Source organism: Orcinus orca, chromosome 2 (genome assembly GCF_937001465.1).
Source record: "Orcinus orca chromosome 2, mOrcOrc1.1, whole genome shotgun sequence".
In the NCBI taxonomy this organism is placed as follows: Eukaryota; Metazoa; Chordata; class Mammalia; order Artiodactyla; family Delphinidae; genus Orcinus; species Orcinus orca.
In genome coordinates this window covers 125,537,534-125,562,734 of record NC_064560.1, presented here as the reverse complement: position 1 = coordinate 125,562,734, position 25,201 = coordinate 125,537,534, and the positions used below count along the sequence as shown (strand labels likewise).

At 37.5% G+C, this 25,201-nt stretch overlaps 2 protein-coding genes across 16 annotated transcripts in view; one reads left to right on the top strand and one right to left on the bottom strand.

The window, feature by feature from the left end:
* The window catches only part of HNRNPC (heterogeneous nuclear ribonucleoprotein C), a 47,370-nt gene extending 24,257 nt beyond the window's left edge, over positions 1-23,113 (top strand). For 8 of the 15 annotated variants that reach the window (XM_004274092.4, XM_033435936.2, XM_004274093.4 and 5 more), the window contains 7 exons: positions 1,640-1,917; positions 5,098-5,212; positions 5,803-5,850; positions 21,037-21,194; positions 21,736-21,852; positions 22,095-22,255; positions 22,355-23,113. In XM_004274092.4, the coding sequence (XP_004274140.1) occupies positions 1,677-1,917; positions 5,098-5,212; positions 5,803-5,850; positions 21,037-21,194; positions 21,736-21,852; positions 22,095-22,255; positions 22,355-22,438 (924 nt within the window). In that variant the 5' untranslated portion in view covers positions 1,640-1,676 and the 3' untranslated portion in view covers positions 22,439-23,113. Of the gene's footprint in view, positions 1-1,639; positions 1,918-5,097; positions 5,213-5,802; positions 5,851-21,036; positions 21,195-21,735; positions 21,853-22,094 lie in introns of all 15 variants that reach the window. The other 7 variants (XM_004274095.3, XM_033435942.2, XM_004274096.3 and 4 more) reach the window with 4 other exon arrangements.
* Positions 1-25,201, bottom strand: part of RPGRIP1 (RPGR interacting protein 1) — a 162,519-nt gene that overhangs the window by 109,332 nt on the left and 27,986 nt on the right.

Here is a 25,201-nt window from a genome sequence, read left to right as displayed (position 1 = left end):
TATTTTAAGGGTCAGAATGGTGGTGGTCATGTATAAATATTATACTGTATTTTTTTTTACATGTATGTATATATAAAACATTTTTACATAATCCACGAAAACTAGTTTGTTACGATTATCTTGAGGATTGGAAAGTTAAGAGATACTAGACACTGGTATCTTTTGTTTAATTTGATGTCGGAACCTTTCAAAGGGATGAATGGGAAATAATCTTAAGAATGTTACACTAAATCTAAGGCGGATCCATCTTAAACTCTTTAACTTTGGTGTGGGAAGGAGCAGTAGACTGATACAAAAGCTAAAGAATGTCAAAACATCTGCACTTTAAAATGATATCATGAGTCTCCATGTAATTACAGGATTGTGCCTCTATAACATACATAAAGATCATTTTTGTTTTGAAACGGTCTGAGGAAAGTTGTATCCTCTTCCTTGGTTCTCCTGGTTCTTTTTTTTTTTAAATTTATTTAATTTATTTAATTTTGGCTGCGTTGGGTCTTTGTTGCTGCGCGTGGGCTTTCCCTAGTTGCGGCGAGCGGGGGGCTACTCTTCGTTGTGGTGCGTGGGCTTCTCATTGCGGTGGTTTCTCTTGCTGTGTAGCATGGACTCTAGGCGCACGGGCTTCAGTAGTCGCAACACGCAGGCTCAGTAGTTGTGGCTCACGGGCTCTAGAGTGCAGGCTCAGTAGTTGTGGCACATGGGCTTAGTTGCTCCATGGCATGTGGGATCTTCCCGGACCAGGGATCGAACCCATGTCCGCTGCATTGGTAGGCGGATTCTCAACCACTGCGCTACCAGGGAAGCCCGTCTCCTGGTTCTTTTTTGATTCACGCAGTGTTCTACCTGGTAGTTTTATCATCATCACCATCCAGCATTATTAAATGTCCCAGCTATATTTTGTATTATATTTTCACATAAAAACTAAAGAATCATTACATTTTGTAAAAAAGATGGTATTGATAATCTATGGCATACTATAAATCAGTTGAAGTACCTGGAAATAGATTATTTCCAGAGTGAATCAGTTGGTTCTGTTTATTGCTTTTGTATAATAAAGTGAATTACACTTGAAGGGTAGTGTGTTAGGTCCACATTCATCTGGCTGAAGAAGGGTTTGCGGGCAGAATTTGGAGTTCTGTGTATCCGCGGGAATGAGTGAGACTCATTTTAGTAAAAACAGTGTGCAAGAAGGTGGAGTTATTGATGATAGATGGCAAGAAATAGTTAGGTTAGCATGACTGGGAAGGTGAAAAACAAGAAGTCAGTGGTAGCTTAGGGGGTTCTAATTTCCTTGAGGACTTTAAAACAGGGAGGTCACTTGGAATTAATAATGCCCAAGAAGATTGTGTTGCCAATAATCTGTGAAGAGGACTCCCCCCCCCCCCCCGCCACAAGGGATAATCTAGCAGGAATATACTACAGAAGAGGAGATTGAATTTCTATAAGGATTTATTCAGGGGGTTCTAGTCTCTGAATAGTAATATACTTGCTGCTATGAGATCCTTTTCAGTTGACTGAAAGTGGTTCAAAATAAGGTAGTAGGTAGTCACAGTGGTTCAAAATAAGAGTAGAACAGGTTTTTATCAAGGATTGTTTTGTTTTTAACATCTTTTCACCTGAATGCCGTTTTTTCTCTCAGTTTTTCAGCTTTGTGAAGCACCTTACCATCAAAGACAATGGCCAGCAATGTTACCAACAAGACGGATCCTCGCTCCATGAACTCCCGTGTATTCATTGGGAATCTCAATACTCTTGTGGTCAAGAAATCTGATGTGGAGGCAATCTTCTCGAAATATGGCAAAATCGTGGGTTGCTCTGTTCATAAGGGTTTTGCCTTCGTTCAGTATGTTAATGAGAGAAATGCCCGGGCTGCTGTGGCAGGAGAAGATGGCAGAATGATTGCTGGCCAGGTTTTAGGTAAGGTCTGGGTTGAATTAATTTTTCATTGAGTATATTGATTATATCATTGATTATATAATTCAGATCTGAGAGTTTTTCTGTTCATGTCTTCTCTTTGTCTCCCTCTTCATAAACTTAACAGTCTGAGGTGTTCTGGATGTTATGACTGACATTAGCCTAATAAAAATGTTGGGTTTATAGGTTTCATAGGCTAAAGAGGATTATACTTATTAGGCCGTTTTGTGATAGTAGAGACTGGATAACTCTTAGTTGGCAGTCTTGAGTAAGGTAGGGGAGATAGGAGTGATATTTCATAAGGTACTATTGCTGCTTTAAATGGCTGTGTCTTACTGCACAGTCGACTGGGTGAAGACAGTATAGCTTAGTCATGTATTCTAGAGTTAGATTGCTGGGCTGTATGGTGGGGCCTCACAACTATGTGTTGGGCAGTCTGTCTAGTTTGGCTGAGCCTTTAATATTCTCATTTGTTAAAATGAAGGTAATAGGACGTCAGTTTATTATCTGTTCTTACCTGAGTAATAATACTTCGGGGTTGTCAAGAGAAATTAGATAAATTGAGAGGATTAATTGAGATGTTTCACGAGAAGCTTCTAGTTCAGTATGTTACACTCAATAAAAGGTTGTTTTAGATATTGGTTTCTCCCAGTAGGGTTCTCTGTGATCTAGCATGTTCAAATTTTGAGAAATGAGATCTGATCTCTGTTGATAAACAGTTTATATTCTAAACTTTAGATCGCATTACATATGTTCAGTCCATTGCAAATCATTCTTTAGAGCTCAGGATATTTCGTCTTTGGCCAGTGGATCGATAACCTTCAAGTTGGTTCCTGTGTCCTTGAGACCTTACTCTTCTAATATTGCATTGCTTCCTTGCTTTCTGGTACTACAGGATACTCCATGTCATCTGTGTATTTCTTGATCTATCCTGGAGTTTGTCCCTTTTTCATAAGACTGTTGGCTCCTTTTAATGGGAGTTATTTAGAAACCTGTTATACCAGGAGTGTTTATCGTTACTGAATTTCAGTTGGATCTTGGGCAGAATACGGGACACATTACTTTTTTTTTTTTTTTTTTTTTTGCGGTACGCGGGCCTCTCACTGTTGTGGCCTCTCCCGTTGCGGAGCACAGGCTCCGGACGCGCAGGCTCAGCGGCCATGGCTCACGGGCCCAGCCACTCTGCGGCATGTGGGATCTTCCCGGACTGGGGCACGAACCCGTGTCCCCTGCATCGGCAGGCGGACTCTCAACCACTGCGCCACCAGGGAAGCCCCACATTACTTTTTTAAGAAACAAAACGTATGCTTTTACGTGCGCTTTGTACCGCAGTTTCAAACAATCATAGGTGTTTTTACCAAAGTTAAGATTACTAAATGTTATTTTAGATTTGAGGTTCATTTTATTACTGTATATTCTATTTTGGATATTGACTTAGTACAGTTTTCCTTTGATTGAACAACATGTGTTTGCACTGCGCAGATCCACTTATACGTGGAATTTTTTTTTTTTAATAAATATGTATTACAGTATTACAGGAATGTTGGTTGAATCCCCCAGTGCGGAACCATGGATAAGGAGGGCCAACTGTTAAGTTATATGCAGATTTTCAACTGTGCAGAGGGTCAGCGCCCCAATACCTATGTTGTTCAAGAGTCAACTATACTATAGTTTAGAATCACATGAAATAATTATTCTATAAGGTTGTATAATCAACTGATATATAATTTAGTTCTGTTTCATTTTATTACATTTTTAAATTGATTTAAAAATTCTATATTTAGTTTTGTAAAATCTTAAGATTCCAAAGTCAAAACTGTAAAAAGCAAGGTTGTTAATAAACATTACATATTAAAAATTAGAAATGTTTAGTGAGCCAAGAACTCTGAAGATTATTCATAAATGTAATGGTGTTTAGCAAATAGACAGTGTACTTAAACGTCTGTTTTTCAATTAGTCATTTAAACTGAGTTTTGGAGAGCTGGCTAGCTTTTGGCTAATTGTTTTTTGACAAATGGTCTCCTGTTAAAATAGGAGGGAGAACATGAACTCTTTCATAGGTAGTGGGTGGCATGGCAAGCAGCTGGGTACTCTGGCATAGGTATTTTAAAAATTATGCTGTATATGGAAACTACGATTTTTTTTTTTTGCGTGTTTCCCTTTTCTTGGACTGTGTGTATGCATGCATGTAAAGGTTGTTTACTTAAGCATCTCGCTGTTTGCACGGTATTTCTCTTTTTTAGTAGTTTCTCCAAATAGAGTTTCGTTTGTTTTTTCTTTATAAATTTATTTATTTATTTATAGTTTTGGCTGCATTGGGTCTTTGTGGCTGTGCACGGGCTTTTCTCTAGTTGCGGCAAGCAGGGGCTACTCCTCATCGTGGAGCGTGGGCTTCTCATTGTGTGGCTTCTCTTGTTGCGGAGCACGGGCTCTAGGCGCGCAGGCTTCAGTAGTTGTCGCGTGCGGGCTTTAGAGCACAGGCTCAGTAGTTGTGGCGCACGGGCTTAGTTGCTCCGCAGCATGTAGGATCTTCCTGGACCAGGGCTTCAACCTGTCCGTGTCGCCTGCATTGGCAGGCGGATTCTTAACCACTGCTCTACCAGGGCAGCCTTGCACAGTATTTCTTAAGTATTTTATATGCAACTTTTCAGGTTATCCTGTTTGTAAGGAGAATTAAAAATTCCTCTTTGGGGATAATTTTGAGGGTGCCGTACTTCAACCATATTAATTCATGAATTGCTATATATTTATATCTCTGAGGTCATTCCTAATATTTGTGCTTATTTTAAATACACAGAATCATTTCTGGAAAGGCAACTGTTGGTCACTGATACTTTTCTTCTTTGATAGTAACTGAGTGAGCACTCTCTGAATGGTGAGAGTTTCTCATTGAAGTGTGCGAGCTGAGGGTAGAAGGTACCAGAGACAAACTTAATGTGTTTTGCATAATGAATGCTTTGTTGGTACAGAACAGAGGACAAAGAAATGGAAGATTAAGTCCAAACCTTGTAAAAAATTCTTGAGCCTATTTTATATGACAAGGAATGGTGAGGTATATCTTTAGACCTTTGTTGATATGTATGGCCATGTACACTTTAAAAAGCTGCAGTTTGAGGACCACCCCACCCCACCCTACCCCCTCAACGGAGGTGTCATTAAAGCTTTTGTTTTTGTTTTTTTCAGATATTAATCTGGCTGCAGAGCCAAAAGTGAACCGAGGAAAAGCAGGTGTGAAACGATCTGCAGCGGAGATGTACGGGTCAGTACCAGAACACCCTTCTCCGTCCCCTCTACTCAGGTCCGGAACTTTATTATTTATAACTGCATTGTGTCCATCAGTGGGCATCTTCTCTATCTGTTTTCTGGATGTGGGGAGGGTTAACTGTAGTATGTTTTATATGTGCGAAAGTAATGCTTTATTAATTTTGTGTTAATATACCTCCTTTTACCCCATTTCCCAGAGAATTATTAGAATTCCCTGAGGTTTTTACTATTAAAGAGTAGTTTGGTATTTAAAGCATAAATTACAGTCCTTCAGGAGGAGTTATTTAGCTTCTAAGAAGCTGGGGAGGGAGAGAGGGAAGGAGGATGACATAAAAATGTTTAATTTACTATTGTATTTTTCCATGTTCTTATTTTAGCTGTTAATGTTGTGTGTTGACATTTTAGCAGTCTTACACCTAAATTTGCAGTTTGGCCACTGAATGGCCAGTGACCTAAGGTGATTGGAATTTAGAGATCTGTTGTGTTATGATTGGATGTTAGTTCATGCTAATCTATTGATCTATTTGTTGGGTTGGTTTAGCGTGGGTTTTTTTTTTTCCCATCGGCTGTTGTGAATTTACATCAACAGTTCCAAATTAATCCTCTTTGGTATTTATTTTTCAGCTCCTCTTTTGACTTGGACTATGACTTTCAACGGGATTATTATGACAGGTATGTTTAAAATGTTTTGTCTATTCCAGAAAGAAGCTGTCTAGTGAGAACCATTTTATTTTTCTATTGCGTAGTAATGTTCCATTTTGTAGTAATGAATAACAGACATGTTTTCAAATAAAACCCCCTCTTTCTGCCAGAAAATAATGAAAAAATACCTTCCCCAAAATTGTCAGAGGTAGACTAGCTAAGGTGACGTTTCTGTTGATATCAAAGAATCAGTTTATATATATTGTCAGAGAAAATGTTTTAATTTGTTTGCCACATAAAAGTAAGGACTGACTTGCCTAATGATGAAATGGGACTAAATTAGCAGTATCATGTTCTCTTCATTATTTCCCTATTGCATACTGGCCCCTTGGTTTTGCATTGTAAGGGATTGCAGCAAAACTGTAAAAAATGATTCCTAACCTTAAAAATCCAAGTCTCCTTTGAGCAAACCAACCAATATGAAATAGGATGCAATAAGCATATATAATGAATTAACAATACAGATTGCTTTAGAAGTTAATGTTGAAGTGTTTGTATTGTAGATTGGGGGTGATGATACAGTTCTAAAAGGCAGGGAGGTTGGAACAATGATTATGATTTCTTGTGCCTACAGAATAGCATTCGTATTTGAAAAAGTCATGAGAAAATTGGTAGATGTGTGGATAGGGATAAGTTATGTATGACTTTGAGTGTATAGAAAATTTTAACAGTGTACACTTCTACCTTCATGAGAATTGTCCTCTAAAGTTTTACTTTTATTTGTCTTGGTGAGGCAGTGAAACTTTGACCATCCCTTTATCATCCTACTCTAAATAAGTTTGGGAAAAGCTCTTTTAAGTGAGGAATTTCAAAATTGAGTAAAAGAGAGACAGCAGAGAAGAGTGAAATCATTTAGATGTTTGCAGAAATATCTTCAAATTTCTTACCACTGCTATTTGGTCTTAAAAATTGGTGACATGGGGGCTTTCCTGGTGGCACAGTGGTTGAGAGTCCGCCTGCCGATGCAGGGGACACGGGTTCGTGCCCCGGTCCGGGAAGATCCCACATGCTGCGGAGCGGCTGGGCCTGTGAGCCATGGCCGCTGAGCCTGCGCGTCCGGAGCCTGTGCTCCGCAACGGGAGAGGCCACAGCAGTGAGAGGCCCGCGTACCGCAGCAAAAAAAAAAAAAAAAAAAAAAGTGACACCAGCACTGTTGGCCTCACTTTTTAGTTTTTCAAGAGGCAAGAGAGACATTTAGTTATTCTCTGTATTGCTTGATATTATGGAGTGTCAGTGAAAAGGAATGTCTTTGATCTTCCATTCTAATCTGAACCAGTAGAAAAAGAATTCTGATGAGTGATGGAGTAACCAAATAGTACCTGGAAAAGAGCTCATTTAAATATATACTGAGGTCTGTTGGGGAAACGAACATTTTAAGAATGGAAAAACTTCTCAGGAAAATGGTATAGTTTTCTCTCAGAAGTCATCCTGAAGATACTTTATTCACAAGATTAAGACATCCTGAATCAGCTGTTAGATTCTTAAGAAGATAGGAAATTGGCTGTGAGATGTGCTGAAAGCTCTGCTTCCTGTTATGTAAATGGAGGTTAAATCTGTCTACTTAGTCACTTTAGTCCTTAGTCATACCCTGAAGAACATGAAATTCACATGAATATTTCAAGACATAAATTTGACATTTCTACTACCTATTGTTATGTTAGGGAGGCAGCTGATACAGAGCAGAGAAAAGAATAATTGAGGAATCCAAAGACTTAATCACTTAGTGGAAAAGGTTATGACCAGAGTCATATATGTCATCTCAGTTTTCTTATCGCTAAAATGGAGATAATAATGCCTACTAATAGAGTTGTTATGAAGACTAAAGGCAACGTGGAAGATAGATTGCATTATAAAATAACCCTCAAATATTATCATGCTTTTAATCAGTCAAGAATTCCCAATCTTTTTAGAGCATGAATATTCCTGTAGTATCAAAATGAAGGGAATCATGGACACCCCACCATTCCTCTCCACAAAAACTAACATCTCTAGCATAATTAGAGTTCTTTATGTGACAGAGTCTTCATAGTGAAATGAAGACTGATTGGTGTTTGTTTTCTAGACATGCTGTTTAGTAGTTACTTCAACTTTTTTGTTTACTCTGTGTTATGGAACTTTTTAATTCAAATATACATATATAAGAAAGTAGTATATCAGTAAAATATAAAGACTGCTTTTATAAATATAATGACAATACCATTTATAATTAAAATAGTTAAAATAATCTCATCAGTGTTCCACAGACTGGAAATTTTTTTAGACCACAGATTTTGCAGGTTGTATTTTGTGTTGTTTAGCATGTTCCTCTGCCACCTGTATTCCCTGTGAACTAGTGGGGTAGATTTGGAGGCTAGTTGAGATTCAAGTACTATTTTCTTCTTTTCTTTTCTCTTTTTTGACATGGGAGAGGTGGGAGAGGAGACCAGAATATTTCATGAAGGTATTACGCACTTTAATCATCATTAGCCTGACTTTTGTTAGAAACTTTAAGAATGAAGGCATTGGGTGTTTCTTAAGGAGATATATATATTTTAGATATCAGGAAGTAAGTGATAAATGATGTTTTGTTAGGAGAATTAGAGTGATTTGTATTTTTGCTTGGGTATTTGTGGGTATTGGTGATCAAATCCCAAAGATTATAAATACTCTATCTTTAAAACTGGAGGATAGGGCTTCCCTGGTGGCGCAGTGGTTGAGAGTCCGCCTGCCGATGCAGGGGACACAGGTTCGTGCCCCTGTCTGGGAAGATCCCACATGCCGCGGAGCGGCTGGGCCCGTGAGCCATGGCCACTGAGCCTGTGCATCCGGAGCCTGTGCACTGCAACGGGAGGGGCCACAACAGTGAGAGGCTTACGTACCGCAAAAAAAACTGGAGGATAATCAAATATTAAAATTTAACTGAGTCGCTTATATTTTAGTATGCTGTCTTCTGAGGAGACAGCAGATTGGATTCTGTAGTCTTAACGCAAATTATCTTTTTCATAAATTATGTAAATTAGGCCTGTCTTTTTATTTGTTCTTAAGGCCATTCCTGATGTAATAGATGTTGGAAGTTCTTAAATGAGTTTAACATAAATTGTGCCAACATACGTAAAACTACCATTTTAGATAGAGTTGTTAATGTCACTCAGATACATTGTCAGCTCTTTCAAATATGCTATAAACTGTCATGCATAGTTTATAATTACTCAGAGATCTGTTAACATTTTTTTTCTGGTAGGAGTACAAGGCTCAAAGTTGGGTGAATATTCATGGGGGTCTGTGTATAAAACCAGGAGAGTTGCATCAGTTACCCTTGATTACAAAACATATTGTTCATTGATGTTGAAAGTCTGATAAGTCCTGTAAGCTGACAAAGATCCAGTTCGAGTTGTGTCCTGTTGAATCTTGTTGTTGCTTCTAGGGAAATTGTTGCTGGAATAGTTCCTGTCAGAGGACTTTTTGTGTGAAGCAGTTCCTTTGAGTGTTTTTTCTTTCAAATGCTTAAATTAATTTCTCTTTATTTAAATTCTCTTTCCACATTGATGTTTAGTCATTTATTTTTGAAATTACTGATCATTAGAAGGCACATTGTGCTGTTGTACCGAAAGTGTTGTAATAAAAATAATTGGCACATTGTTGGAGATATCTAACAGGCATTAAAGCTGTAGTTTTTGGTATAGCACAGGGAACTCTACTTGATACGCTGTAATGACCTATATGGGAAAAGAGTCTAAAAAAGAATGGAGATATATATATGTATAACTGATACACTTTGCTGTACAGCAGAAAGTAACACAACATTGTAAATCAACTCTTTTCCAATAAAAAAAATTTTTTAAAGCTATAGTTTTTGAGGAATCTTATCTTTCACGCAAGAGGATTGGAATATACTAAAAGTAGATCTGAAAGTTCTTCAGTAGGCTAACATGTATGAAATTGTTTGTCACAGCTAACCTGGCAATATTCTTATCAAGCTTGATTTATAAGTGTTTCTGATTTCTGCCACAAATATTTACATGTTTTCTTGAGTGTAAAAACATATCCATTTTTAGGAAAAGCTTTCAGATGTACTTTCTGTAATCAGGTGTAGTCCCGCTTTTCTTTCCCTTATAAGATCACCCAGGGAAAATGTTTTGGAATTAGAGTGGTGATGATAGCAGAAATTTGTGAGAATACTAACAGTCACTGAGTTGTACATATTCAAAGGGTTTATTTTGTGGTTTGGTATGCGAATTGTGTCTCAATTTGAATAAAAGAAATACCAGTTATGGACAGTGGAGTAATTCTTTCTCAGTCATTCTTCTATAAAGAACTTGGGAGCACTTAGTCAGATTTGATAATAGGCTATAGTATGATAGCTGAGACATGTTAAACACCTGGTAAGCAAAAGATCTGGTTCAAAAGGACCATGGTTTTAGTTCAGTGGTCTTTGAGGACTTTATAATACATAACTTGTCATAAGTTGCATATGGATAATAATGTCAACAATGTATAAGTGACTGAACTGTGAAGTTGTTCCACTAGAGATTTTTCAGAGTGCTGCTATTACTCTACATACAAATATATTAAGTAAATATTGCTAGTACACCATGAATAGAGGAATGAAGTAAATCTACAAGCAGATCAAATGTGGTACATGTATGATATGTACTATATTATACAGTGAAGAAAGTGCTATGAAATTAATAGGGGCTGCTGTGTGTCCTGCTTTGTACAGGATTGTCTCATAGAAAGATGAATTGTGTTGCCCTTTGGGGAGCTATAAGCTCCCCTGTTAAATTTTAAAGAGCTCCAGGTAGTTTCACAAAGGGCAGTATTTGAACCTGCCTTTGGTATTAAGCAGGAGGTTTTTTAGGCGGGTAGGGTGAGGGTACATCTCTAATAAAGATACACAGTTATGAATATCCTTAGCATATTTGGGGAAGCAGCCAGCTGTGATTGGAAAGAATGTTGGTTGTCAAGGGCAGTTGTATGGCATATTTAGTTGTGTCATATTAGCAGTGATGTCTTATAAACAACTCCATGACTAGAAAAGAGAAACTGGAGGGGAAAAGATGTGTAGTTACCATTGTAAATGTTGGAATGGGGAGAAATTTCTGAGGTAGACTGCTCTTGGCATGATTTATTGGGTCAAAGTTATGAGAGCAGGTGCTTTGTAGGGAGAAAATAGTCAAGTAAAGCTGAGATTTTTATCTTTTATGACTAGAATTATGCCATCAAAGGCATAACCTTTTTGCTAAGTGACAAGTGTTTGGAAGCTTTGAGTTAGTTGTTAGAATTTTGGGAAATAAGCAATTTTGTTGATACTTACCCTACAGATCTTTTCCACTAAGGTATGCTGGTGATAGAGAGTGGAGAAAGGAAGTTGAGGTGGGGGAATCTCCATTGAAATGCAAGACAGGTAAAAGAGGCTGACCATCATATTCCTTAAACTAATATTTGAGCCCTTATTTTGTTCTAGGCATAGTGTTTTAGATTTTGAATTAAGAAGTCAAAAAATACAGTACATGGATTGGAGGCACCACCACCCATCTTATTGGTGTTAGAGGAGCTGTCTTCTTGGCTCCCTCCTTTTCTTCCAATTCTCTGATATTCCTGAGCAACACTGGACCCAAGAGATGGGCTTTGTATGTGTGTATGAAGGAAGAGTACATGAAATATTTAGGTTTTGGAGAACTGAGTGCGACCATCTGCTTGGAAAGAGCATGTGATTCAGAGAGCAAGAGGGTTCTTGGCTACTTGGAAAAGCTAAGAGATGCCTCTTTAGGTGACAGTTTAGATGTCATTTTAGGCATAGGGTAAAATTTTTCATTTGCTTAGAGCCCTTTTGTTGGTTCTTTCTTACGGGAACCTGATCATGTTGTAGTTGGCAGAAAGATTTTAGATGCGTGCATATATTAGTATGACTATACTTTGAACATAAATATGATATTATTGGATTTAAATTTGTGTCCTGGACTCTTGTTGAGTAAGTGGGAGATATTTATTTGAAGGGGAAGCATTTGAGTCTAGATCAAAGAATCTGCTTTGGCTCTTAATTAAGTGGTGTTTTGGGTACATTATTACCTAATGGAAAGGTAACTTCTGCTGTTTTAGGAATCTATTTCAGGACATTCTCCATCCGGGTATACTTTGTCAAGCTCCTTGATGTTAATTTTTTTTTTTTTAAAACGTAGCTTTGTTGAGATGTAATTCATTTTACAGTATACAGTTCAATTTATATATTCAGAGTTGTGCAGTCATGGTCATTATCTAATATTAGAACATTTTATCACCGCAAAAATAAACAACTTACTAGCAGTTGTTCCCTATTCTTCCTCTATCCCGAGGCCTAGCATCCGCTTTCTATCTATAAATTTGCCTATTGCGGACATTTCATGTCAGTGGAATCATATGAGATGTCTTTTGTGACCAGTTTCTTCCGTGAATTTTTCACAGTTCATCCATGTTACACCCTGTATTAGTACTTCATTCCTTCTTATTGTTGAATTATATTCCATTGCTTGGATAATACCACATTCTGTTTATCCCTTCATCAGTTGGTAGACTTTTGAGATGTTTCCACATTTTGAATAATGCTGCTCTGAACATTGGTATACACATTTTTGCATGGGCATATGTTTTCATTTCTCTTGGGTGTGTACCTAGGAGTAGAATTGCTGGGTCTTAATGATAATTCTGTTTAACTTTTGGGGGGACTGCCATACTGTCTTCCAAAGCATCTGTGCCATTTTACCTTCCTATCAGCCACGTTATGAGGGTTTTAATTTCTCCACATCCTTGCCAACATTTGTTTTATTATGTATCTTTGTTGTTTATTCTAGTGTGAGGATTATCCTATTGTGATTTTGATTTGTATTTTCTTAAAAGCTGATGTTGGGTTTTCATGTGCTAATTGCCTGTTTGTTCATCTTTGGAGAAATGTGTTCAGATCCTTTGCCCAGTTTTATATTGGGTAAAGCTTTTTCATATATTCTGGATATAAGTCTCTGGATACAGTATCTAATATCATTTTTGAAGTTTATTATTAATCTTTTTAGCTTTTTTTAATAGTTTCACCATTTTGTTTTGTGGTCATAGGAGATGTGTAACTATCAATTTATACTAAGGACATTTAGCTAGTTTGTTATGTTTTTGTTATAGACTTAAAGTTATAGAATTCTAGGCTCTCTTTGGAAATTATATATAGGTATAGGTAGATGTCTGGAAGGAACAAACCAGAACAGCGCTGTCCAATAGAACTTTGTGTGATGACTCTGTATGTGCACTATTGTTGTAGACAGCCACATATGGGAAATGTGGCTAACATGACTGCAGAACTGAATTTTAAATTTGTTTTAAATTAGCCACACATGGCCAGTCACTACTCAGCTGGACAGTACACGTCTGGAGTGCTACAAAGTTAGTCCTGACTAGGTATAACAAATTTTGAGTAGTGTTTGATATGAGAAATATAATGAGTGAAGACTGCTCTTACGGAAGTTAGAGAACCCAGGCTGTAGTTTTGGAACAAAGCTGTTGGGAATAGTGAAAGAATATCCAGGAAACCAGTGTTATTTTTCAAGGAAAGAAAGAGGACATATCCTTTTGATAAACAGGATAAGATTTTACTTTGATACCCTCTTAAACTGTAATCCAAGGAATAAGAAACAGAGTCTACCAAATAGAATTTGACTTGTTTAGGTGGATAAACTTTTTTTCCAAGACCTTTATTACTTTACAGTGATAAGTGTGCTATTACTGTGAGATTAGTGGAGTTTAGCAAGGGGAACAGATTCATAAGGTACAAAAAGTATAATATAATAGCAGGAGAAACTCATCTATGGAAAATTGTCTTTGTGATTTCCTTACAGGAAGCATGGCATAATAGGCTCAAATTACATACATTATAGGCACAAGATCTGATTTTTATTTTGTAATAAATAGCTTGAAAAAGGATTCGGTTTTGTGGTAGATTATTATTCAAGTTTTGTCTGATTTTCTTAGGGAAAAACTCTCCCAGTAGTCTTCAAAGCTAGAAAAAAGGCAGACTAATCCTACTGGCTTTCCTTAAATGGGTAGGTTTGGTTTGTTATCTGTTGTTGATGAATTTTGATAAATACTTTCCTAGAGGCCAGTTTAGGAAAGTCACTTATTTTCTCAACAACTATTTGTTAAGATCTTATTATGAGGCATTGTTGTGTGCACCAGGGGTACTAGTGGAAAATAGATGGTCTCAGAGATGATGAATGGGTTGAACACATATACAGCACTGTTAAGATGTTGTGTATCTTAGTTTTTACTTTGAATGAGGGAAAGGCCATTGGAGAGTTGTGAGCAGAAAGGATCTTTTTTTTTTTTTTTTTTTTTTTTGCAGTACACGGGCCTCTCACTGTGTGGCCTCTCCCGTTGGCGGAGCACAGGCTCCAGACGCACAGGCTCAGTGGCCATGGCTTACGGGCCCAGCCGCTCCACGGCATGTGGGATCTTCCCGGACCGGGGCACGAACCCGTGTCCCCTGCATTGGCAGGCGGACTCTCAACCACTGCGCCACCAGGGAAGCCCAGAAAGGATCTTAATTGTAATGTCTTAACAAGATTATTCTGAAAATAGATAATAAGTGGATGATGGAATTATCTATACAGTCATTTGGGGAAGGATCAGGGAGGTGATGGTGGGAATGGTGAGAAGTAGTTGAATTTTTTGAAGTTAATGCAGACAGATTTGCTTCTAGATCTATGTGAGGGCTAAGAGAGGAATCAAAGATGTCACCAAAGTTTTGGCTTGGAATTTATAGAAACAGTGGATAGGGAGAGAACATAGAAGGAACCAGGGTGAGGGGTGAATATAACAGATGAGTTGTGGACATGTTAACTTAACCTCCTTATTAGATATCCACTTTGAGAGATGTAAAGTAGGCAGTAGCATGTGTGGAAATCATTAGTGATAAGGGTAGGTTTTGATAATGGTGGGGGCACAAAACTTTACAAGGAGATTCAAGAGAGAATGGAAAGACAGATTGTGGAGACAACTTAGAAAACTTTTAAAATATATATATATACGGTAAAATTTACTCTTTCGGTGTACAGTTTTTACATGCGTACCCATGTATCTACCAGTACAGTCAAAATATAGGTAGTTTTATACCTCCAAAAATTCGCCATGAAGCTCCTTTGTAGTCAGCTCTTCCCTCCACCCTATCCCCTGGCAACCACAAATCTGTTTTCTCAGACAACTCCTTAAAAGAAATTTTATTGTAAGTGAAAAGAGAGAATTGTACTCTGACCTGGCTTGATAATATGAGAATATAGGAATGAATGAGCTTATATGTTCTTAACTTACTGTTTATAAACAGTATTTTTCATAAATACTGTTGTTAATTTCAGCTTTTAAAAAAGTAAAAATTGGACCACACTGAGTTTAAGACATTATCTTTTGGATATGTTGAGGACATCATGACAAATGAGTAATAGTATAATTTTTTGGAAATTAAGGAGTCTTGAAAAGATTATCACCTGGATGGAAAGTTTGATAAACAGAAGCAAAGCCAGGGATTAAAAAGGTTTTTTTCCTTAATATTTTCTTGGATCCAGTCCTGTTTCTAAAAAGATTGATTTAGGACTCAAAGCAATCTGCATTTTATCACCCAGATTATTTTTTTTCAAGTGAATTTTCAAATTGCCTTCCTATGAAGCATATAGTTTTATGTTAACATAGCTTTCCTATGAATCCATCAAGAAAGTTCAATATAGTTGCTTAATTTTAAGAAGCAACTTCTCATATTTTAAAAGTTGTGAGATTGGATGCATCTTAAAATGAGTATGTACATTCGGTATTTCTTCCCTCTCTTGCAAAACTGTTTGTAAAAATCAGTGGGACAGGGCTTCCCTGGTGGCGCAGTGGTTGAGAGTCTGCCTGCCGATGCAGGGGACACGAGTTCGTGCCCCGGTCCGGGAAGATCCCACATGCCGTGGAGCAGCTGGGCCCGTGAGCCATGGCCGCTGAGCCTGCACGTCCGGAGCCTGTGCTCTGCAATGGGAGAGGCCTGCGTACCGCCAAAAAAAAAAAAAAAAATCAGTGGGACAATTTTTAATCAAATGTATCTTTGAATTTGCAAAAATATCTCTAAATACTAATATCAACAGTTCTTTTCAAAAGAAGATTGCAGAACCAATTATTGATTGCTACCATTGGTTCTACATATATAGAGGCTGTTGATTCCTGCTCTTTGTAAGCAGCAGTGCATGTGGTGTTCCCCAAACTTTGGGCAAGCTTCTTAAACCTTACAGAGGTACTAATAACCTCTTTATGTGTTTTTTTTCCCTTTAGTTAAAGAATTGTTATTTAGTTAAATTTTGATAGTTTGGGTGACTCTATATATTGAATGAATCCTGTACAGCAGACTGGTTTATCATTTAGTCCCTTTATCATTTAGATCAGAAGTATTTGCTGTTACTAATTTTAACTGTCATACAGATAATCTGTATCCTTAAATGGACCATAAAGGGCAATTTGAAGAAAGTTAAGGACCATAAAGTGCAACTATGCAAATTTACCTTGGTATTTGGAACTCTATCTACAAATTGTATTAGCAAAACAAGTGTTAACCCTTGTATCTAGTTTGGCTTCTCCCAGACTCCTCAAGGCAACGTTTGGGGAGGGGTGCCTACAGATAACAATTTTCGAAATTGTATCTTAGAAATAAAACACAAATTCTAAGAATTTCGCTAGTTTATTTTAAAGCTCAACAGGATGAATTCCAACTACATCATGAAAATGGGTTTTGAGGGTCAGTATTTGACATAACACAGTTTTATATTTTCATTTTAATATAAACCTGAATTAAACATGTCACATTGTCATTTTTTGCACTTTTCCCTTATGTAGTTAAAGTCAGTAGTCTACTCATTTGTAAAATAAAGCTTTGACATTTAAAGAAATATATACTATTAGATTAGGGTGAACTTATAAAATTAGTTTTTAATAAGTATTTATATGTTAGAATTGTATACCATAGTCTTCAATAATAAACTTAAGATAATTTCATTGTGTTAATTACTAAAAAAAGAATGGTAAGATATAAAGTCTACTTGATGGGATTGTACTGTCAATATAATCTGGTGGAAGTTTTGGTAGTTTTAAAAAAGGTTGCAAAATAGTTACCTAAATCATTCAAATATGGTTTCTCAGAAGGTTTTATAAAGAGTGAGGAAGAAATATCCAGGAATACATTTATAATGTTCAAAGATGCCAGTTATTGAAGGCCTTGATTCTTGGAACAGTTTTTTAAATTCTGGTATTCATGAGTATCGGTAGTTGATATTCTGCTCATGCAGTATAATGCTTCAGTCCACACAAGGCCAAAGATAAATAAATTTTGTAAAGTCCTTTTCGACAAAACTGTACAGCATAATGTTACATAAGGGGTGTGTTCTGAAGGTTTACTCTGGATGATATACTGGGAAACTTACAATTGAAATTGTAGAAGTTGTAGATTGTTCTAAGTCGGAGCATTCACAGAATTTTAGCAGACAATTTCAGGGAGTCTCAGACATTGTAAAGCCCCAAAACATAGTACCCTATAAAATCAATCCCTTTTCTAGGAAAATCAAAGGTAATGAGGAAGAAACTTCTCTTGAAATTTTTCTGTTGTAGATGAAAAATAATGAAGTGGAAGAAAAAATATCTCCTAACCCTTGAATGAAATTATAATGAGATTGCATGTTTAAAGTGAATTTGATAAATCAGTATTGTCAGTGGGGGGGTGATCTTACTAGATTGCTGTCACCTATAAATTATTTCACATTATGGCTTTTTTTTTTTTTTTTTTGCTGTACGCAGGCCTCTCACTGTTGTGGCCTCTCCCGTTGCGGAGCACAGGCTCTGGACGCGCAGGCTCAGCGGCCATGGCTCACGTGCCTAGCCGCTCCGCAGCATATGGTATCTTCCCAGACCGGGGCACGAACCGTGTCCCCTATATCGGCAGGCGGACTCTCAACCACTGTGCCACCAGGGAAGCCCAATGGCATTTATTTTTTATTTAAATTTTTTTGTGGGCAACGATACCTGAAAATTAGTTGGTTTTCAGAATTTGATAATGAATATGCCTAAAATTATTTTTTATCCAATTTTTAAGAGTGGAAACAGTTACAGTACATTAAATAAACATTCAGGAGAACGTAGGTTTTTACTAATACCTTTTTTTTTTTGCTGCATTGGTTCTTTGTTGCTATGTGCAGGCTTTCTCTAGTTGCAGCAAGCGGGGGCTACTCTTCATTGTGGCTTCTTATTGCGGTGGCTTCTCTTGTTGCAGAGCACGGGCTCTAGGCTCGTGGGCTTCAGTAGTTGTGGCACTCGGGCTCAGTAGTTGTTGCACACAGGCTCTAGAGCGCACTCTCAGTAGTTGTGGCACACGGGCTTAGTTGGTCCGTGGCATGTGGGATCTTCGCGGACCAGGGCTTGAACCTGTGTCCCCTGCATTGGCAGGTGGATTCTTAACCACTGCACCACCAGGGAAGCCCACTAATACTTTATTCTAGTTGTTTCTATCAATACTTTCATAGTGGTTGAAATGTATTATTATTAATCAGGGTTTTTGAGGCCGAAGATCACTATGTGTTACATCTAGTCATTTAAGAAGCTTGCCTTTGAAAACGTGTACATTTAATAAATGCCTTGTAATGCTTATGTTTTAGCCTGGAGATTAGGATAGAGGGTTTTTTTGGTCTCATCTGTTTATGTTATTAGCTTATGTGTGTCCAGAAATGTTTTAATTTCTTTAAAATGGTATTTTAATTGCCTTTTATTTCTGACTAGTTTTTATACCAACACTTAGTGTCCAGATTTCTGATTCAAGGTGCAGCCATAATTCTCTTAGTGTTGAGTGCTTGTTCCTCTGGTAATAGTGAAACTTTCATGAAGATTGGGCTTTATCATTAGAGGATCAGCAGCTGTTTTGATGCCTCCTGTGATTTATTTGTATAGCTTTCCTGTGGGGAAAATGGTTACTTAATTTGTAGCTGGTTCTTGAAGCTTTTATACTGAGCTTCCGCTTATCTATTCCTTTGACTTTAAGGGTTATCACAGTAGGTATGGTTTTTCTCTTTGTGTTTTTGCCTCATGTTTTCACATTGATGCACTTTGGCATTTTATAAGGCAAAGTCTACTTAAACTTCCTTAGAGGAATCTTTGTGAGTTTTTTGAGAGCCCATTTTTGCTTAACCGGCAGTTAAGTTCTGTGGCACTAAAAAGCATCACTAGTTGATCTTTTAAAATACATTTTTCTTTAGAGAACTAGAGCGTTTGACTTCCATTTGTGTTCAGGAGGCCATTACATAGATTGAAAGTAGACTGCATTTCTTCATTTTTGCTATGGCGATTTACCCCGGTTAGATGAACTAGTATGGTTCAAAAGGAAATTCCAATGCCTTGGAGTGTAGGGAATGTGGAATGGCTAGCTCATTGGTTTGGAGACTGATGCCAGTGAGAGTGAGTAGATTGGAAGGTAGGTTAGATCTCTGAATTCAACAGGGCTGAGGCATGAGATGTTTCATACCTAAAGATGTGGATAACTCACTTTTTTACCCCCAGAAATTGTACAAAGTAGCATCACCTTACACAAAGGAAAGTAGTTTCTGAACACTGATATTTTATAGTTTCTGGATCATTATACTTTGGAAAATTTTGGGCCAGAAGATGAAAAGCTATACATAAAAATGGAAGGAGGTAGTGATAATAAAAAGTTACTGTTGGGGACTTGCCTCGCAGCCAAAAAACCAAAACATAAAACAGAAGCAATATTGTAACAAATTCAATAAAGACTTTAAAAGTTGTCCACATCAAAAAAATCCTGGGCTTCTCTGGTGGCGCAGTGGTTGAGGATCTGCCTGCCAATGCAGGGGACACGGGTTCGAGCCCTGGTCTGGGAAGATCCCACATACTGCGGAGCAACTAGGCCCGTGTGCCACACTACTGAGCCTGCGCATCTGGAGCTTGTGCTCCGCAACAAGAGGCCGCGACAGTGAGAGGCCCGTGCGCCGCGATGAAGAGTGGCCCCCGCTCGCCGCAACTAGAGAAAGCCCACGCACAGAAACGAAGACCCAACACAGCCATAAATAATAAATAAATAAATAAATAAATAATCCTTAAAAAAAGTTAACTGATGCATTATAAAATTTCAAAGCTTTGCGGTTAGGCAGAGCAACAGTTGGTGGGTTGTTAAGTTAATAGCCAAAAAGGTTCAGAACTAGAATTACAAGTTTTTTTCCTACAGGTATGTCTTAGCTTCATATGCTGCCACAGGCTTTTGTAAAAGTAACAGCATGGGATAAAGAGACTGTCTAGATCTGATGTCCATGTGGGAAGTTTTTTTGTTGTATTTTGATTTTTCTCTTTACAAATGGAAGCATCAGTACCAGGCCATCACTTCGGTATATCTTTAGCAATCACTGGGATACTTATCCAGTGGAAGCAGCAATTGAGCAATCAGTGATTTTTGAAAGCTAAATGTGTGCTAGGCAGTGGATTTAGGCAGTAGTGAATAGTGAACAACATAGTATTCTCTGTCCTGTTGGAGATTTGAGTGGAGAGTGCTAAATGTTGTTGGAATTGATAATGCTATGTACACCCAGTTAACAACACATGAAATACCGGTTTCTATAGGCCAAAAATGGTTAATATTGGCAATTTTATATGGTTTAATGTAATACTACAAACTAGTGATAATTACTTGTATGCTTCTGTGGGTGAAAAGATCAGGGATTTAGCGACCAATAGCTCTGTTTGCAGACTTGGTTAATTGCAGTCTTTTGTAAGTACTTTATTTGGCTTATATGGATTGCTTATTGTAGTGTATATGTGAAAAGAATAAGATCAAGGTAAAGGCCATTCATTGTAAAAAGTACAAAGTAGAAATACTGTAAAAAGTATTCTGTTAATACTGCCATTGTACACAGAAACCTTTTATGTCCAGTGCTTAAGGCAACCAACCATTGGATATGTGTGTATACTTTTCTTGAAGAAAAGTAGCTGCAGTATTAAATATATCAAAGAGTAAACTGGCCTTTTGAAAGAAATTAGCTTAGCAAAAAAATAATTGCAGAACAATGGACAATGATTTATCATTTTACAAGGACACCATTGTTGGAATCTTCCTGACTTGTTGTGAAGGAATTCTGTTCTCCTTTTATCCAATAGGATGTACAGTTACCCAGCACGTGTTCCTCCTCCTCCTCCTATTGCTCGGGCTGTAGTGCCCTCAAAACGCCAGCGTGTATCAGGAAACACCTCACGAAGGGGCAAAAGTGGCTTCAATTCTAAGAGTGGACAGCGGGGATCTTCTAAGTCTGGAAAGTGTATGTATTATTATTGCAGCTTTGTGATTCTGATATTTCTTGTATGTTGAAATATGGAAATTGGTGCAGTTAATGTTCAGGTTTTGTACAAATAACTTTGCATAATCAAAATAATAGAAGATGAGAAAATAGTGATTAAGGGGCCAACTCTAGGAAGCCTTCTATCCTTAAGACCTTGGTAATTTGAAAAAAGTTATTAGATTTTAGGGAGTTGAGGGGCGCCCATTCATTGTGTAAAATATGTTGGTAAAGTGCTTTTAAAATAGAATTGAGGTCTTTAGCAAACCTACAAAAGTAAGAATGCTGTTGCTAAGGAACTAGGCACATTAGATTCAGTTTTCAGCTACCAACTAAAAGATCGGTGGACCCCATAACTAGGACAGTCTGGTACAGGCTCCATTTCTCTCCAAGGATCTCATGTTGACTATTGTATAGTCTAGTGGGGGAGTGTGTTGTATAGTCTAGTGGGGGAGTGTGTGTATAGCTAACTGGTAGCTTCTGGTACATTTGATTCTAATCTAGGGTTTTGTTTGTATTAAAGTGAAAGGAGATGACCTTCAGGCCATTAAGAAGGAGTTGACTCAGATAAAACAAAAAGTGGATTCTCTACTGGAAAACCTGGAAAAAATCGAAAAGGAACAGAGCAGCAAACAAGGAGGTAAATGGTCCTTTTGCTTGTTGGGTGTAAAGTAGAGGTAGCTATCTAAGATAGTTGAAAGTGTATGTTGGAATAGTGGGATAGAAAGCAGTTTAATTGGAAACTTGTGGAATTTGAATTGGGAAGGACATTTGTGTGGGAGGATATAGACTTGTGCTGCAGTTCTATGATCATCAGTGGGGATTGTCTACATCCTGTGGACATTACTTGCCCCTAGACAGACTTGTCCTTCTCATCCGCAGTAGAGATGAAGAATGATAAGTCAGAAGAGGAGCAGAGCAGCAGCTCCCTGAAGAAAGATGAGACTAATGTGAAGATGGAGTCTGAGGGGGTGGCAGATGACTCTGCTGAGGAGGGGGACCTACTGGATGATGATGATAATGAAGATCGGGGGGATGACCAGGTGAAAACCACGGGAAAGGAAAGAAAGAGGTGGTGGAGGGGGGATCAGGGACACATGGAGTGCCTCTAACTCCATCCTATTTGTGTCTGTTTCTCACAGCTGGAGTTGATCAAGGATGATGAAAAAGAGGCTGAGGAAGGAGAGGATGACAGAGACAGCGCCAATGGCGAGGATGACTCTTAAGCACATAGTGGGGTTTAGAAATCTTGTCCCATTATTTCTTTACCTAGGCGCTTGTCTAAGATCAAAATTTTCACCAGATCCTCTCCCCTAGTATCTTCAGCACATGCTCACTGTTGTCCCCATCCTTGTCCTTCCCATGTTCATTAATTCACATTGCCCTGCGCCTAGTCCCGTTTTCACTTCCTTTGATGCTCCTAGTAGTTATGTTAAGTCTTACCCTGTAATTTTTGCTTTTAATTTTGATACCTCTTTATGACTTAACAATAAAAAGTATGTATGATTTTTATCAACTGTCTCCAAAATAATCTCTTGTTATGCAGGGAGTACAGTTCTTTCCATTCATACATAAGTTCAGTAGTTGCTTCCCTAACTACAAAGGCAGTCTCATTAGTTGAGTAGCACCTGAGAACAGCTTTGAATTAGAGGTGTGCGTGTTATACCCCACGTAAGAGTGCTGTGTGGGGCTGTTCAACACAAATGTAACAATGTATTTTTGTGAATGAGAGTTGGCATGTCAAATGGATCCTCTAGAAAAATAATTAGTGTAATAGTCTTAAGATTTGTTTTCTAAAGTTGATACTGTGGGTTATTTTTGTGAATAGCCTGATGTTTGGGACCTTTTTTTCTCAAAATAAACAAGTCCTTATTAAACCAGGAATTTGGAGAAAAAATAAACACCCTGGTTTTTTATTTTTGTATTTTATAATTGTTTACTTCAAATTCTTTGTTTCACAGCGGCCTCCACAAAACCCCTAGAATATACTAGATATATTTTTCTTTGAGTCATAATTATTATGCATACCAACATACACTACTCAAATTGTGTTTCATTGGGGTGGGTGTTGAATTAAGGAGACAAGTAACTTTGATGTAAAGTGGAGATTCTTTTGCAAAAATGGCTTTTAGATCCTAATGAAAAAGTTCGGGAACTGCATTAAGCCTTTTCTTCAATGTTTTGTGGTCCAGTTGGCACCTTTTTTAGAGTTTTTTTTTTGTCGTGTGCTTAACTGTTTCAACCTTAAATAGAAAGAGGCTCAAACATGTCAAGATTTTAGGAAAAGTGAAACAACTGAAGAATAAAACCTGTATTTTCTTCCATTTTGTTCTTTTAATTGCTGTTTATAGCCCCAGTTACCAAATGGATTCTGAGTCTGTGCCTCAGTGTTACTGAAAATAGGAGAGCTTTTTATTTCCTGGTTTTTTGTAGCCTGTGCCTTCCTAGGTAACTGAGGACACAGAGTTACACATTTATTTCACTTCCAATTAATTCAATCCATATAAACTAATTTTAGGCATGGTACTAGTTAGCACCCAAACTTCTAAGGCTGGATTTATTAAACAGCTTTGTTTTGTGATGCTTGCCTTGTCCTGAAAGGTCCAGTTTATTTGTTTTATACTTCAGTTTTTCCTGCAGAGCGGGACAAAAACAGTTAGTTTTGGGCTGTTATCACTCACACAAACCTTGGGTTCCCCAGAAAGTTGCTGCTGTTTCAAAGGTGTTTATATACAACCTAGTAATGGGCAGAAGTCATATCCTATTTATAAAGGTTTCATAAATCATTTTATATAATAGATGACAAAGTAGAATAGAAGGGAAAGGCTGATCTGTGGACTGCCCTTGGATCTCAGATTCACAGTATATACGTAGCTTTTGTGTGATGATTTGGTCAAAAATACTTTTAACCACCTTGTTTTCTAATCTTATATGTTCTCATGTTATACAAACTCACTTTTAGCACATAACTGATGACAAGAAAATAAACTAGATGCTTAGAAGAAGAGTCAAAGTTCTAAGACTAAGATGCTAATAAAACCTGTTTGAGATTATGTTAGCCATCAGTATTTAGAAGTACTGGACCAATTACCCCAGGCGTGCAATTGTCTATTTTTAATTGCATATGAAACCAGGTATTGAAAAAATTGTGGAAAGCTCAAAACAAAGTAAAATACAGTGATGCGTTTGTTTGGATATAAAATTTAGAATAATGGGTTTTCTCAGTATGCCATGAAATCTAAGAAAATAGCCTGGAAGATTTTAAGAGTGCAGTTTCCAACAAAGGTTGTAATGCAAGAGAGGAGGTTGGATGATTGAAAAATCCCTTTGAAACATTTCTAATGGTATGTAATTTTTAATTGGTAAACTGTTCTTTGGAGCTCACTGGCTTAGGGTGCTTTGTAATTTGCCGTTATCTAACCAGCGAAAGGAGCAAACTTGATGTCCAGTTGGGGTGGATGACAAATTTGGAATGCTTGGAAGGGGGTTCCCATTAGATTTCACTTCAGATGTTACTCCAGCATCTGAAACCTGCAAGGATTATAAATAGACTAGTACCAGTCAATGTATGTTTTAAAGCCCCTGTTTTATAGAGGGAACTGGATATGAAAGAAAAGGGAAATAATGCAAACAGGAACAACAAGATTATGGTAAATTGGAAGGGAATAAACTGAAGTCAGATGAGGATTGAGAATGTAATGGAAAGAGTAGAAGAAAAATAACCATCATTTGAGTCATACAGTAAACATAAAATATCCATAAAGGAATCTTCTGGACACCTTAGCAGTATGTTCAAAAGAATAAGGGATAGCAAAGACCCAGGGGTATGATACAGAAAGTAAAGAAACAGGACACAATCTATACTTCACAAGTACTAGTATTTTTTAGTTAACCCAGATGAAATGATGGGATGTGTTATGGAAATAGTTGGGGAATAGGAAATAGCTGTATATTTAAAGAGAACAGTTTAAAAATGTACTTTGTTCTGA